The 16,443-nt window shown below is 43.4% G+C and overlaps 1 protein-coding gene across 2 annotated transcripts in view; it reads left to right on the top strand.

The window, feature by feature from the left end:
- The window catches only part of TMC5 (transmembrane channel like 5), a 98,244-nt gene extending 90,191 nt beyond the window's left edge, over positions 1–8,053 (top strand). For both annotated transcript variants that reach the window (XM_081560817.1, XM_081560818.1), the window contains 3 exons: positions 5,745–5,849; positions 7,013–7,055; positions 7,822–8,053. In XM_081560817.1, coding sequence (XP_081416943.1) covers positions 5,745–5,849; positions 7,013–7,055; positions 7,822–7,868 — 195 coding nt within the window. In that variant the 3' untranslated portion in view covers positions 7,869–8,053. The remainder of the gene's footprint in view (positions 1–5,744; positions 5,850–7,012; positions 7,056–7,821) is intronic.
- The last annotated feature ends 8,390 nt before the right edge of the window (positions 8,054–16,443 follow it).

Raw genomic sequence — 16,443 nt, 5'->3', positions numbered from 1 at the left:
CAGTCTTTCACCTAATGGATTTAGCAGCCTATGATGAGTATAGTCCATAGGGTCGAAAAGAGTCAGACACGACCGAAGTGACTCAGCATGCTCACACACCTTTTTATTCAGTGTCCATTTATTTCATTGCTGCTGCTAAGTCACCTCAGTCATGTCCGACTCTGTGCAACCCCATAGATGGCAGCCTACCAGGCTCCCCCACCCCTGGGATTCTCCAGGCAAGAACACTGGAGTGGATTGCCATTTCCTTCTCCAATTTTATTTCATTAGGGATTGCAAAATAGTGGTACTCTAATTCTAGAATGTCTTCTGCAATTTATTAGCTGGAATTCTTCTATAAAAGAAGAATTTTTACTCATCAACTGTTAGAGCACCTTCAAATACCTTCAGGAGAGGAAAGATGAGATTAAATACATGACTCCCTTTATTCACCTGTTTTCAAAATGATGATTTGGTCCTCCAGTGTATTCGTTTGCTAGGGCTGCAAAGCAAAGTACCACAAATGTGGCAGCTTAAAATGACAGAGATGTATTGCCTCACAGTTCTGGAGGCTGGAAGTCCAAAGCCAAGTTGTCAGCAGGGTTGCTTCCTTCTGAAGCTCAGAGCAAGAGTTTCCTCCCTACCTCTCGCATTTTTTCTGGTGGCTGCTGACTAACCTTTGTTTTTCTTGGCTTGGAACTTAGTAACTCCCATCTCTGTGTTCATCTTCACAGGGTCTTTTTCTCTCTTTGTCTGTTTCTCTTCCTTGTCTAAGGACTTCTCATTGAATTTAAGGTTCATCCTCATCCATGATGATCTCATATGAAAAAAAAAAAACCTTTATATTAATTATATCTGCAAAGACTCTATTTCCAATAAAGCTATATTCACAGGTGGTGGGGTTAGAATGAAATAACTTAAACATATCTTTTAAAAAGGGAGACATTATTCGACTCACTAAACCTAGAACCTCCAAATGTGGCCAATGAGAATTTATCATTATGAGTTCATAGATTTAAGTGTATGTTGGCATCTTTCAACTGTAATCATTTGTTTGTGCTTAAAATAGTCTCATCCTTTGCTAGAGGAAATCCTTTTGAATTAGCTCCTCAGTTCTTTTGACATGATCCCGGGAGCCTTTGGTTGCTTCCTTGTTCTCTGGAAAGATAAGATGGTCTGGACTCAGATTGTTCATTTCCTGTCTCAGAATAGGAATTAGGCATTTCTTCAAGGAGTCCTGATCAAATGGTATTTAGAGATCAAAGTCTGGACACAGAGAGATGGTCATTGCTACTGGGCTAGTTCCCCTTTCTTCTAAATACCAACGTAACTGTGACATGAGCACTTATGTCTGAAAACATGAGGAAGAAGCAGGACACTATTGGAGTCTATCTGCTTGAACCTTTGGGGCTTCAGATCACTTGAGTTGGCACATTTTGTATCGTAAAGAAAGAGCATTAGTTAGTTGTTGATGTTGGCCAGTCAATAAGTTGTGTCCTACTCCTTGCAACCCCATGAACTGCAGCACACTAGGCTTCCCTGCCTTTCACTATCTCCTGGGGTTTGCTCAGATTCTTGTCTATTGACTCACTGATGCTCTCTAACCATCTCATCTTCTGCTGCTCTCTTCTCCTTTTGCCTTCAATCTTTCCCAGCATCAGGGTCTTTTCCAATGAGTTGGCTTTTCATACCAGGTGGCCAAAGTATTGGAGCTTAAACTTCAGCATCAGTCCTTCCAATGAATATTCAGGGTTGATTTTCCTTTAGGACTGGCTGGTTTGCAAGAAGACTTGTGATCCAAGGGACTCTCAAGAGTCTTCTCCAGCACCACAATTTGAAAGCATCAGTTCTTAGGGGCTCAGCCTTCTTCATGGTCCAACTCTCACATCTCACATCTATACATGATTACTAGAAAAACCATAACTTTGACTATGTGGACCTTTGTTGGCAAAATGATGTCTCTGCTTTTTAATATGCTGTCTAAGTTTGTCTTGGGGCTTCCCAGCTGGCTGTAGTGGTAAAGAACCTGCCTGCCAATGCAGGAGAGACATAAGAGATCGAGGTTCAATCCCTGGGTCAGGAAGATCCCCTGGAGGAGGGAATGGCAACCCACTCCAGTAGTCTTGCCTGGAGAATCCCATGGACAGAGGAGCCTGGTGGGCTATGGTCCATAGGATTACACAGAGTCAGTCACAACTGAGCCTGCACACATGCTAGATTTGTCATAGCTTTCCTTCCAAGGAGCAAGCATCTTTTAATTTCATGGCTGCAGCCAACATCCACAGTCATTTTGGAGCCCAAGAAAATGAAATCTGTCACTGTTTCCACTTTTTCACCTTCTATTTGCTATGAAGTGATGGGACCAGATGCAAGGATCTTAGTATTTTTGATGGGTTAGTTAGCTATCCCACCTATCCCCAGAAGCATTACCCATAGTTTTCTGATGCAACATTGAATGTTTGGGGCAAGTCTTATGAAGATTTCAACGTGGGAGGGATTTGATGTTAAAGCTTTCTGTTGTAAGAGTAGTGTCAGGTAAACTCAGGAGTTACTGGGCTGACATCATTTCAGGAAGGCACCATAAGCATCATGCAGACCTGCCTGCTTGGGAGTCTTGCCTGGAATGTGGGCCACAAAGATGGGGTTGCTGTCTCTAAAAGAACTCAAAGAGACAGGGAATAGGCTCAGGAACTGTCCTTCTCAAAGTATGATATTCTGTGCCAAAACCCCCTGGTTCCTTGTTAAAAATGCAAATTCTTATTACCCTTCCCTCCTCCAGGCAATAGTGGCAACAGATAACATTTTGTTGAGCGCTTATTGATGCGTGCCATTGTGCTAAGTGGTGAACAAAGATTCTTATTTAATTTTTACTACTCACTCTATAGCACATTCATTTCTTTACCTCTATTTTAAAATTAAGGAAATGGATTCTTATAGAGTGAAGCAACCTACCCAAAGTCACAGGGCTAGTAATAGTGGGATTTGAATCAGGCAGCTCCAAAGTTTATGCTCTCAGCTACAGTGCAGCATTGACTCCTGAGTCAAAATTCTGTTGGGCAAAGCCTGTGCGTTTGTAGTCTTGCAATCTCTCCAGGTAATTCTAATTCACACTGGTATATGCAAACAGTTGCTACAGACCAGAGATTTTCAAACAAGTTGGCCACATCCAAGACAGCTGGGGAACTTGTTAAAAATACCAATTACCATGGACAGCTCTTTCTTACGGAAGAATTTCAGTTACTAAATGTAGAAGGAATGAGGGAACTAGAAGGTCATTATGAACCAAATACCATAGCAATAATTGTTGCAAGCAAGATCTACTGGTGGATGCTAAAATTAGTGGGTGAAAGTTTAGGAAGAAACAAGAGCATGGAAAATAGGATTGACCTAGACTGGACAGACCATGAGTGGTGCTTGCTAGCTCACCTCAGCACTCTCTTATCTGTAATAGACTCCAGGAAAGTGATTCCCCCTCCTGAGGAAGACATACCCCATTCCTTTGTTCTCTTTCCCAATTCAGGAATTATTTGTCAGGGTCTACTTCATTAACACAGACAAATTTAAAAAATTTTTATATATTTATTTATTTATGGCTGTGCTGGGTCATCATTGATGTGTGGAATTTTCTCTAGTTGCAGCAAGCAGGGGCTATCCTCTTGCGTATGGGCTTCTCATTGCGGTGGGTTCTCTTTTTGTGATTCCCAGTGAAAGGTTGTTGCTGAACCACAAAAGATGCTAGGATTTTTGGCCTCCAGAGGAGAATTCAATCCGGGGCCAGAGATAAGGCTTGATCACTCAGAGCTTTTGTGTAATAGAGTTTTATTAAAGTATAAAAGGGATATAAAAAGCTTCTGACATAGACATCAGAAGGGGGCAGAAAGAGTGCCCCCCCGCTAGTGTTAGCAATGGAGTTATATACTTTTTATAATTACTTATTACAGTGAATCAAAAGAATGTCTGGAGGTTGTAAAGACCTTACTAGACCCACTCCCATAATTTACATTTTAAGAAAACAGGATTAGCCAGAAGGTTTTTTCCAGAGACTGCCTTCAAGCAGGATACATTATTGTTATATGGCAAATAGATGGGGAAACAGTGGAAACAGTGGCTGACTTTATTTTTAGGGGCTCCAAAATCACTGCATATGGTAATTGCAGCCATGAAATTAAAAGACGCTTACTCCTTGGAAGGAAAGTTATGACCAACCTAGATAGCATATTAAAAAGCAGAGACATTACTTTGTCAACAAAGGTCCATCTAGTCAAGGCTATGGTTTTTCCATTGGTCATGTATGGGTGTGAGAGTTGGACTATAAAGAAAGCTGAGTGCCGAAGAATTGATGCTTTTGAACTGTGGTGTTGGAGAAGACTCTTGAGAGTCCCTTGGACTGCAAGGAGATCCAACCAGTCCATCCTAAAGGAGATCAGTCCTGGGTGTTCACTGGAAGGACTGATGTTGAAGCTGAAACTCCAATGCTTTGGCCACCTGATGCGAAGAGCTGACTCACTGGAAAAGACCCTGATGCTGGGAAAGATTGGGGGTAGGAGGAGAAGGGGACCACAGAGGATGAAATGGTTGGATGGCATCACCGACTCGATGGACATGAGTTTGGGTAGACTCCAGGAGTTGGTGATGGACAGGGAGGCCTGGGGTCACAAAGAGTCGGACACAACTGAGCAACTGAACTGAACTGAACTGAAGGAATGTAGAGGAAAAAAGTTTGTCCTTTCTTCCTCCTTGACCCCTCTCTCCTTGGGGACCCCTGGACTTCTTATCAACCTTCCTAGGAATTGACTCTCTCACCAGGCTCTAGAGCACAGGCTCAGTAGTTGTGGCGCGTGGGCTTAGTTACTCCATGGCATGTGGGATATTCCCAGATCGAGGATTGAACCTGCATCTCCTGCATTGGCAGGTGAATTCTTTATCACTGAGCCACCAGGGACACCCTAACACAGATAACTTTAACAAATGAAATATATTTGATGTTCAATGCAGAGCTATAAGCTTTGACATTCTCAGCGGAAGGACAGGGCAGATCCAGGCAATGCTGGGCGCCCAGAGGGTGCTCCAGGGCAAAGGGCATGCCAAGAGGAGGGATACTATAAACCATTTGTCCTGGGCCCTCTGACAATGATGTGTAGGTTGCTTCTCACAGCAGACTAGAGAAAGCTACTACTCAGCCTGCTAGGATATTGCTTTAGAGGAGACTATAACAGTTTAGGAAGGCTATGGGGGTTAATTTGGTTTTGCTGTGAGATGTTACTTTTCTCTCATCAGTAGTAAACATGACAGCGGTTTCCAGCCTCCACAGGGTCCAGGACCCTGTGCTGTGCTGTGCTTAGTCGCTCAGTTGCATCCGACTCCTTGCGACCCCATTGATTGTAGCCTGCCAGGCTCCTCTGTCCATGGGAATTCTCCAGGCAAGAATACTGGAGTGGGTTGCCGTGTCTCCTCAAGGGGATCTTCCCAACTCAGGGATCAAACCCATGTCTCCCACATTGCAGGTGGATTCTTGACTGTCTGAGCCACCAGGGAAGCCCAAGAATACTGGAGTGGGTAGCCTATCCCTTCTCCGGGGAATCTTCCCAGTCCAGGAACCAAACTGGGGTCTCCTGCATTGCAGGTGGATTCTTTACCAGCTGATCTACCAGGGAAGCCCATCCAGGACCCTACCTGCCTAAAAATCAACCTTTCTATCATTTGCTTCTCAACCCCACACCATCATTCACTCACCATATTTTTGGTTTTGTTTTCCTTCTTGGCAGGAGGGCAAAGACAAAATGTTCCTGATAGATAAGTTGATCAAGCTGCAAGGTATGGAGAAGAGAGCAAACCCCACTTTATTTACGCTGGAAAGGAGAGATTTGGAGGTGAGGCTGCAGGCTGCCTTGGGATCCCTGTGACATGGGTGTGCCCTCCTGTGAAAAGTGCATCAGGAGCTAGAATCACATCTGGGCCCTTCACTTTCTGTGTTTTAACATTTCTTTATTTTTATTTTAAAATATAGTATGCATTCACCATATTCTATGCCTACCCATGTTCTAGGTAATGTAATATCATGGTAATATCATGGTAACACAATAAGGCCCTTCCCTCCTGGACCTTGCACGCATCCTTCCATTACCCAACCATACAGAAGTGTGTCCCACTGGGATGAAAAATGCCTTGAAATCTCACCCCACTAGGTTAATGCTTCAGTGTATAGTCTTTCAGATCTTTCCCCCAGGCATCTGTGCACATCCACACATCTACTAACGTTCTTGTTTATTTATTCATTACAAAAATGGGCTATATTTTACACATAATTTCCCCTCTCCCTTCTTAATACTGTATCTCAGACATTCTTTTGGTTTGTACATACTTGGACATTTGGGTTGTTCCCAGTTTTTTTTAATACTAAAGACAATGTGTAATGAAACATTTATGTTATAGTGTTTGTATGTGAGTGTTTTATTTTCCTCAGGCATATGCATGATAATGTTAACATATATTGCCATATCATGTTCTTAAAAAGGTTTTGCGAATTTTATTCTTACCAAAAAGGTTTGAGAGATCTCTAGAACCCTGCTCCAGTACCAAAGCCTGCACTGACTTCACTGGTATCCTAGAAAATGTGGATAAACAGTAAACCCATGTTAATTCAAATGCTACTACTTTTAGAAGTTATGATCTTGTCTGAAGAGACTGCCATGTTGTTTATTGTCTGTACAAATTAATACCATCAGCATGATATGGGTAAGGGACTTAGAGGCCCAGCTCAAAATCCTATCAAGGCAGGGACCATGACTGTACCTTTGCAGCCACAGGTCCTAATATATTACCTGGCGTGTTGTAAATGTTCAATAAATATCTGTGAAATGAAAGATTAAATGAAAACAGAACATGTGTGATATTTCTGTGACTGAATCTTGACCTTAATCTGTTACTTCTTAAATTTAAAATGGTGGGGCTTGCAAGTCTTATCATCTATGCAAAGGATCTGAGGTCTACACAATTTTCTAGTGATGAGATTTCTTGTTTTCTTCTTTTTTAGCAATGGGGCCCTCTGCGTGTCAGGCAACATGATGCTGCTCTAGGTGAGTACCTGACCGGCACCGAAGAAGGTCTGATTCATCCAGATGATAGATCCCAAGACAGAGGGTCAAAACTGCTCCTAGATTCAGTCATTCAGTTATAAGAACTGGCCCAAGCTGGCTTCAGCAAAAACTTGAGAATACTTCTTGCCTTAGGCATGCCCAGAAGCACGGACTCACAGGATGTCACAAGACCTGGTTTCTTTCTGTTCAATTCTTCTCCATGTTATCTCCTTTCTCAAATGACCTCTTGATAATTACAAGACAACTTTATTAGCTTCCTGTATCTTCTCAGATTCAAGTCTAGTGGTCAGGAGACCCAGAATTCTCTTTATGTTTCATTTGATCTGATTGGGTGATGTACTCATCCATGAATCAGTTGCTGTGACCAAGAGACTGTGATGACTTCATTGGCCAGATCTGAGTCACAGGCCTCATCTTTAGATATAGGCGGTACAACATAGAGACCACAGGGACTGAGAGACTGGAGAAAGGTAGTTTTCCAAAGAAAACCTGTGACTGATGCCAGAAGGGGAATGAATATTGGGGAGGAAACAGACAAACAAATAAACCCACTCATCTTTTTGGAATAGCATTTCTGATACCTCCAATGGTGGGAATTCAAGGGGGAAAGTTGAAGAAACTTAGAAGGTGGAGGCAGGGAAAGCCTGAGAAGCTGTGGGATCCTGAAAGCCACTTTGGTCTTTCCCTTGGAGATATGGGGCAGTGTGCATCTGTGCTAACATCTCTTCTCTTGTATCAAACCCAGACCTGCGATTCAGGCGACCATTTCAAGAAGATAATCCAAAGGCCTGATAATTATCATGGCACCCAGACGCCAACCAAAGAAGGAAAGAAGATAAAGATGGAGCATCTTCCTCCATGCCACCTGGGCCTTTAGGAGCTTCCCAGATGGGAAATTCAAACCTTTAGCCAGAAGTGGAAACTGACTACAATGTAAATACTGAAATAAAATTGGGCTTTCCCTGTTGGGTTATTTATACCTGAATTGCTGATTTTTCCAGACAGAATATTGGAGATTTTCCAATAAAGACGGTTGTAGTATTTGAACTAGTTCACTAAAACCTGGGAAGAGTTATAGTTTATCTTTAAGAGCTATGTAATGAATTATTGGTCCTTAGAAATCTCCCCTCCTGGTACTCTCAGACTTGGTTTGGAGACTGGTGCTAAGACTGAATAAAAATGGTCCAGCCTGAATAAAAATGTGATCCTCAATCAAGGATGTGAAGCCTCTGAATTGTGGAACCTGCATTTTTTCATGACTTAGAACTCAAAATAACCCCATGTTACCCCAAAGTGAAAGACAACCAGAAGTCTCATCTATGAATCTTGTTGCGTATTGAGTACATGAGTCTTTCAGATTGGACTGGGGGGGGATGTGTGGACTGGGACTCTGCCCCGTGAGGTTTTATCATCAGAGTCTTAGGTTGAACCAAACATGAAATCAGTGGTGATGTGTGGAATATATATGTGTATGTATATGTGTTATACATCTGAATGCATATTCATTGGAAGGACTGATGCTGAAGCTGAAACTCCAATACTTTGGCCACCTGATGCGAAGAACTGACTCATTGGAAAAGACCCTGATGCTGGGAAAGATTGAAGGCAGGAGGAGACGGGGATGACAGAGGATGAGACGGTTGGATGGCATCACTGACCTGATGGACATGAGTTTGAGCAAGCTCTAGGAGTTGGTGATGGACAGGGAAGCCTGATGTGCTGCAGTCCATGGGGTAGCAAAGAGTCAGACACGACTGAGCGACTGAACTGAACTGAACTGAATGAATGCATATTCTTTTGCATATTTGCCAAATGATTCACAAGCCATCTGACTTTACCTAAAACTGAAGAGTCCAGGAGAAAAGAGCAATTACCAAATTACTCCAGAAGAGTGATCTCCTCCTGAGTGATCACTGTCATGAAATCTAATTGGAACTGAATTTAGAAATCATTTAAGATGAATTTGAGACAAAACATCCAGTGAATGCTCAATTATTGGTTCACGTCATTGACTTATTTGTTCATTAAGTCATTCATCAGCTTAATTAAGCTCTTTTAGTATCATCTTTGCTAGTGGTTGCTGAAAGTGTTCATTCATTTGATCCACAAGGATGTGCCAAGTGGTGGTGAACAAGATGCTGCACAAGTCAAGACACAGTCTCCACCCTCATGTGCTTATTCTCTAGCAGATCACTTTAGGCAGGAACTTAATTAAACAATAATTATAGCAGGTATCATGAAGGAGAAGACCAGGGAATTATGGGAGACAATTTTCCGTGGGGTCAGTGAAGGCAGTCTGTGGAATTGATATTTAAAGGGATTTTCCCTCTGTGTGTTATTTCTAATGCTGTTTGTGCCTCTTTGGCTTCTACAGTGAAATGTGAACTCCCTCGGAAGCATCATTTTTGCTCACTTCCCATATGCTCGGGGCTTGTATCGGGATTGCTTCTCCATCCACCTCTTGTCTCCACTTCAGTGCAGCCCCACTTCTCCTGGAGATACAAGCCCAGGAGTGTTGTGTATGCAGGTCTCACACACGGAGTTGAGTGTGCAACATCCTCACACGCATGGTCTCAAGATACATAGCAGGGATACATTAGTTTGCTAGGGCTGCCATCACCTGCACCACAGACTGGAGGCTTCAACAACACACATACATTTTTTTCACAGTTCCAGAGGCTGGAAGTCTAAGATCAAGGTGTCCATAGTTGGTGTCCACAGCTTGGGTTTCCCTCTGAGGCCTCTCTCCTTGGCCTGTAGATGGCCGCCTTCTTGCTCTGTCCTCACATGGTCTTTCCTCTGTGCACACATATCCTAGTGTAACTTTGTGTCCCAATTTCCTCCTCTTATAAGGACACCAGTCAGATGGGATGAGGACCCACTCTAATGGCTTCATTTTAATTAACTCACACATTTAAAGGACTTCTCTCCAAATGCAGTTCCATTCTGAGGCACTGGAGGTTAGGTCTTCACCATTTGAATCTTTCATTAACACAATTCAGCCCTCATGGGGCAACTCACCCCTAGGCCGATCAGGAATTCTCCGGCAGCTGGGCTCTCAATGCTGGCTGCGCTAAGGGTCACACAGGGAGCTGGCTGTTCCAACAGCCGGGCCCAGGCCCTGTGCTAGACCAGCTCAATCAGGCATCATTGTGTGCTGTGGTAAGTCGCTCAGTCGTATCCGACTCTGTGTGACCCTATGGACTGTATCCTGCCAGGCTCCTCTGCCATAGGATTCTCCAGGCAAGCGTACTGGAGAGGGTTGCCATGCCCTCTTCCAGGGGATCGTCCCCATTTTTCCCTTAAAGCTCTCCAGATGGCGTCAGTGGGAAGCCAGGGCTGCGAGCAACTGAGCTAGGATCTAGAGTGGTTCTTTCTGAACTCGATTGACCATAGAAGTCACCTGAGGCACCTATCAAACATTTAAATAGTGAACTCAAGACTATTGCATCCAATATTTCTGGGAACATTGCCCATCTTCCTCTTTCAAAACTTGTCTTAATTAGCTCAAAATGATCAAAGTAACATATGCTTTCCAAGAGTTACCTGAAAGCTGGATAATCTCTGAGGTTTTAAGTATTCAAAAGATGATCTGTCTTGAATTTCTGGAGGTTCTGATCCTTCAAATGTCCACAGTGAATCACCCAATTCATTTTTTATAAGGCAATGAGATGACTTTGTGTGAAGTTCAATTATAAGGATTAAAAAAATCATATGACTGACATGTTTTTATAATCTTTGAATTGAGGACAGGTGGTAAGAATTACGCTCATAAATAGGGATTGTCTCAGTAGGTAGCATTTAATGGTACCTCCTTAAATTCCCACAGTGTGAACTTTTTCATAGCATTTATGTATCTGATCAGGGCTTCCCTGGTGTCTCAGATGGTAAAGAATCTGTCTGCAATGCAGGAGATCCTGGTTCGATCCCTGGGTGAGGAAGATCCCCTGGAGTAGGAAATGGAAACCCACTCCAGTTTTCTTGCCTGGAAAATCCATGGACAGAGGAGCCTGGTGAGCTACAGTTGATGGGGTCGCAAAGAGTCAGACACCACTGAGCAACTTAACACACACCCATGTCTGATCAACGGTGAGACAGACCACTGGGAGGAGCTCAGGCGTGGAGCAGGGGGGCCCTCTATTTCCTTCATGACTATACCTGCCTGACGCGGGTAACACCTTACACCTGTGTGGTGTTCCGATCCATTCAGTGCTTTCCCCATTTCAATCACCCGGGGATCTTGTTATACAGCAGATTCTAGGGAATCCCCTGGTGGTCCCTAGGGACTCGGTTGGGACTTGGCACTCTCACTGCAGGGCCCTAGGTTCTGTCCTTGGTTGGAAAACTGAGATCCCACACGCCTTGCCGTGTGGCAAAAAAAAAACAGATTCTAATCTGTGAGTTCAGGGATGAGGCCCAAGAGCCTGCATTTCTATCTAGTGCTGTGGGTCTGAGGACTACACCCTGAGTAGTATGGTTTTATGGCTCCTCCATACTTTAAAATTTTTTATCTTCATAACAACAGTATTATACTGTTAACACATTTCTCAGAACACATCGACATTTTTTTCCTCATTCAAATCTCTTAACATTATTGCCATAAGACAATTGGTACAAGTTTTATAATCTCCATTTGACATATGGGAACTTAGGCACACACAGGTTCAGTGATTTGTCTGACGTCTCATAGCAAGTTACTGGCAGAATTGAACACTTTTTATTTTCTTTGGCCCAGTGGTCCTCAGACTTCAGCAAAGATCAGTGGTCCTCAGACTTCAGCAAAGATCAGAACCACAGATCGTGAGCCTGACCCAGAGTTTCAGATTCATTACCTCTGGAATGGACTCTAAGAATTTGCATTTCTAACAAGATTCCCCTTATGCTGATGTTGAATAACTGTCTCCATGATATTGTGATTTATAAGAAATACATAACTATATATCATCTGAATGACCAATATATATACTTGGTCATTCAGATGACCAAAATTTAAGTCTCATGTCCATATAGTCAAAGCTATGGTTTTCCAGTAGTTTAGTCATGTATGGATGTGAGTTGGACCATAAAGAAGGCCGAGCACTGAAGAATTAATACTTTTGAATTGTGGTGCTGGATAAGACTTTTGAGAGGCCCTTGGACAGCAAGGAGATCAAACCAGTCAATCCTAAAGGATATCAATCCTTAATATTCACTGGAAGGACTGACGCTGAAGCTGAAACTCCAATATTTTGGTCACCTGATTTGAAGAGCTGACTCACTGGAAAAGACCCTAATACTGGGAAAGATTGAGGGCAGGAGGAGAAGAGGGCAACAGAGAATGAGATGGTTGGATGGCATCACTGACTCAATGGACATGAGTTTGAGCAAACTAAGAGAGATAGTGAAGGACAGGAAAGCCTGGCATGCTGCAGTTCATGGGGTCACAAAGAGTCGGACATGACTTAGTGATTGAACAACAACATTTGGCCTTGGTCTACAGTTTCTGGCTTCAATCTCCCCAAACTCTTGGAATCTCCTGAGCACTGAGTAATAAAAGTATCTTTTTGTTCTGTGAATGAGGTGACTTCTGGAAAGCACCTTAAGGTTGGGGGTCAGTTGTCAGTGGAGCCAACCACATGATTAGAGAGTTGGAATTTTTACTCCTGACCCCCTTGATGTCTGGGGAGGGGAGAGGAACTTGAGGTTGAATCAATTGTATTGGCCAGTGATTTAGTCAAACATTGGGCTTCCCAGGTGGCTCAGCGGTAAAGAATCTGCCTGCAGTGCAGGAGACTCAGGTTTGATCCTGGGCTGGGAAGAGTCCCTGGATGAGGTCATGGCAACCTACTCCAGTATCCTTGTCTGGAGATTCCCATGGACAGAGAAGCCTGGAGGGCTACAGTCCATAGGGTTGTAAAGAGTCAAACACGACTAAAGCAACTGACCACACACCCACGTGCAACTATGTAATGAGCTTGTCTTAGAAACCCAAAAGGACAGCTTTTTGCCCTTCTTTTTGGAGTGCTTCCGTGTGAGGGAAACAGAACACTTCTGTGTGCCCCCATGCCTGGCCCCAAGCTCTGCGAGGACAGAAGCTCTTTTGTGGAGGACCTTGCCCGATGTAGCTCTTCATCTGTATCCTTTAATATCCTTCCATAATAAATCAGTGATCTAATGAGTAAGCAGGTTTTCCTGAGTCATGTGAACCATTCAAGCAAATTAATCAAACCCAAGGAGGGGATCCTGGGAATACCTCACTTATAGCCAGTCAGTCAGAAGTGCAGGTAACAATCTATGCTTGCAACTGGTGTCTGAAGTGGAGGGTGGTCTTCTGGGACTGAGCCCTTTATCTGTGGAATCTGATTCTGTCTCTGGGTAGACAGTGTCGGAACTGAGTTGAATTCTGGAGGATCCTGCCTATGACTGAAAACTGTTGCTGATGTGGGAAACCCTCCACACACATAACCCACTGGATTTGGATCCAGGAACCCTTTTCAGTCTCAGAGGACAGCATTCTTTGAGAATCCTCTGTCCAGCTGATAACCATCCTCTTAACACCTGGTTTCTGCTGTTACGATTTTGAGAATGAAGTTAAGATAAAGGAACACACAGGGTCATTAATCTTCAGTATTTTTGGTCAAAGAAATCAAATAACTTTGACCCACAAGTGGGTCAGTGGTAAAGAATCCACCTGCCAATGCAGGAGATGCAGGTTCTATCTGTCGGTCAGGAAGATCCCCTGGAGAGGGTCATGGCAGCCCACTCCAGTATTCTTGCCTGGGAAAACCCACGGACAGAGGAGTCTGGAGGGCTACAGCCCATGGGGTGGCAAAAGAACCAGACATGACAACTTAGCGACTCAATAATACATCACTCCATGCTAAAAGCTTGAGTGAACTCCATTAACTCCCACTCTTCTTTGTCCTCAAAGCTGTAGTTGATTGTCCTATTGAAGCATTAGTCCCACTTTAGGAAACAATGTTATTTAGAAATTCATGTCTAATAAAGAGTATTTATGACTTAGTGAAATTCTTGTCAAGATGACTGAAGACACTAATTTCCAAATAAGAAAATGAGTAGTTTAATGAAATAAGCAGTGTGTTTCTCAAGTCTTTTGAAGTAATCCTTCAATGTTATCTGTCTACAGCATCCAAGGCAGGCCAGTGAATGTGATTCAGCAGAGGATGTGATTTTTATCCCTATTGATTTTCTTGCAAAGAATGCTATCTTTTGATGGCTCATTGTCGACCCTGATGAATCATTACACTCCCAAATCTTTACCTAACTCTAGGTCTGTATCGAGTTTCCTCAAGGAAGTTTCCACTTGGGACATTTCACAAACCTTTCAACTTTTATTGTCTACTGCGATAGGCACTGTCAGAGTGCTGGGAATGTTTCTCATGATTGAGCTCTTGCTAAGGGCCAGACAGGATGATAAGCCTGGGTTTAGAGTGTGGGCTCTGGAATTATATAATCTGAGCCCGAATCCTTTTCCTAGTACTGTTGCATGACTTTAAGCAAGTTACTTAACTTCCCTGGGTTTCTTCACTGCAAAACGGGATTATAATGGTACCGACCTCATGGTCTTCTAATAGACACACAGAAAGGATCTGAAACAGTGTCTAGTAGATGGTAAGTCAATAAATCCTAGTCATCAGCACTTTACTTGCACTCTTTAATCACACCTACTCCCTGGCACGGTAATAATACTGCCCCTATTTTAGAGATGAATTAAGACACTAGCTATATAACTTGCAGAGGTCATATAACCAGTGACCAGGAATTCAGATTTAACTTTATCTGATGCCAAATCCTGTTAACCCCTTTACTAAGCCAAACTTAACACCTTCTTTCTTCATCTGAATTCTCCATTCTTCAAGGCCCATGAGCACCTTAATTGGGCCTGGCTGAGTCAAGTGCAATATGGATTTGGAACAAAGGTCAAGACAGGAAACTCTGGCTCTCAAAGGGTCTTCACACCACAGAAGGGATGCTGTGAACTCTGTACTGCCCCAAGATATTCCTTCCCTGTCAGTTGCTGTGTAGTCTCTGCAGGTAGGCTAAAGGGGAAATTCAGCCCACAGATGTCTTCTTTGGCCCCTTTCTCTTCCCCTTGTCAGTCCAGTCGTAACATGGCATGCAGGTCATGCAGCTTAGGTATGTTCCAGTCATTGGATCTTTGTTATTTTAAAATTCAAGAAAACTCATTTGTAAACATCCCAAGTGTGATTTATTGCCCTCCTGCCAACACCAACTATAGCAATAATCAGTCTGCTTGTCACCACCATCTAGCTGTGTGGGCTGATGGCCTTGCTGCTGCATGTGTGACCATTAGGATTCAGGAGGGAAGTCATGAGAAGCTGTGGGCCTGTGATCAAGGCTGACGGAGCTGGGGGTGGAGTGGGGGAGGGAGGTAGAGGAGAGAGAACTTTGCAATTTTTACTTAACTTCATTTTAAATATTGCTACTTAAGTTCACAATGTGGTGCCTGGGAGCTCAGGTGGCAAAGTGCAGGCCTGGGAATCAGGGCTCTATGTTATAGACAGAGTGAGTGGTTCTCTGAACTGACTGACCTGGATTTGAATACCAGTTACACCAAGGAATGTGAGATCCTGGGTAAGTGCCTCAGTTTTTTAACTTCGCAGTGCCTCAATTTCCTTATCAGTAAAAAGAGGTTAAATATCTCTTAAGATTTTTGTGAAGGCTAATTAAAATGATGCACATTAAACCACTAAAATTACTCATAAATAGTAAACAAGAAATTTTATCATGAGATCAGGCTGTACGTCACCAGCTGTCATTTCTGGGACCCTTCCCTTCAAGAGATTTTACTTTCCTCATCTGTAAAATGAGGCTAAACCTAGATGTTCCTGAAGTCTCTTCCAGTTCTGTCGGAACAATTGTTGTTGAGTAGCTCGAAAGGGTACAACTCTGCCCCCTAGTGGCTTGAAGCTCTTATTTCTAGATACCATCAACAATCCCTCAGACTGGTGTCAAGACTTCCCCACCATTTTCATTTTCTTCCCTATCATTTAGCTTCCCTTGTAGCTCAGGGGGTAAAGAATCCGCCTGCAATGCAGGAGACCTGGGTTCGATTCCTGGGTTGGGAAGATTCCCTAGAGAAGGAAATGGCAACCCACTCTAGTATTCTTGCCTGGAGAATCCCACGGACAAAAGAGCCTGGCAGGCTACAGTCAACGGGGTTGCAAGAGTCTGACATGACTAAACCACCACCACCATTTTCTTTGCTTCACATCAATGTCTCATGTCACAAAGAGTCAGACACGACTCAGCAACCGAACAACGTCTCATCAGCAGCCCTGGTCACTGGACTGACAACAGCAGCTCCCCTAATTTTCAAGGTCAGGATATGATGCTTGGTACACGG

The sequence above is a fragment of the Giraffa tippelskirchi genome, chromosome 13 (assembly GCF_054371585.1).
Source record: "Giraffa tippelskirchi isolate mGirTip1 chromosome 13, T2T-mGirTip1v1.2.pri, whole genome shotgun sequence".
Taxonomy (NCBI): Eukaryota; Metazoa; Chordata; class Mammalia; order Artiodactyla; family Giraffidae; genus Giraffa; species Giraffa tippelskirchi.
The sequence above is the reverse complement of the archived record's forward strand: the minus strand, read 5'-3'. Positions and strand labels throughout refer to the sequence as shown.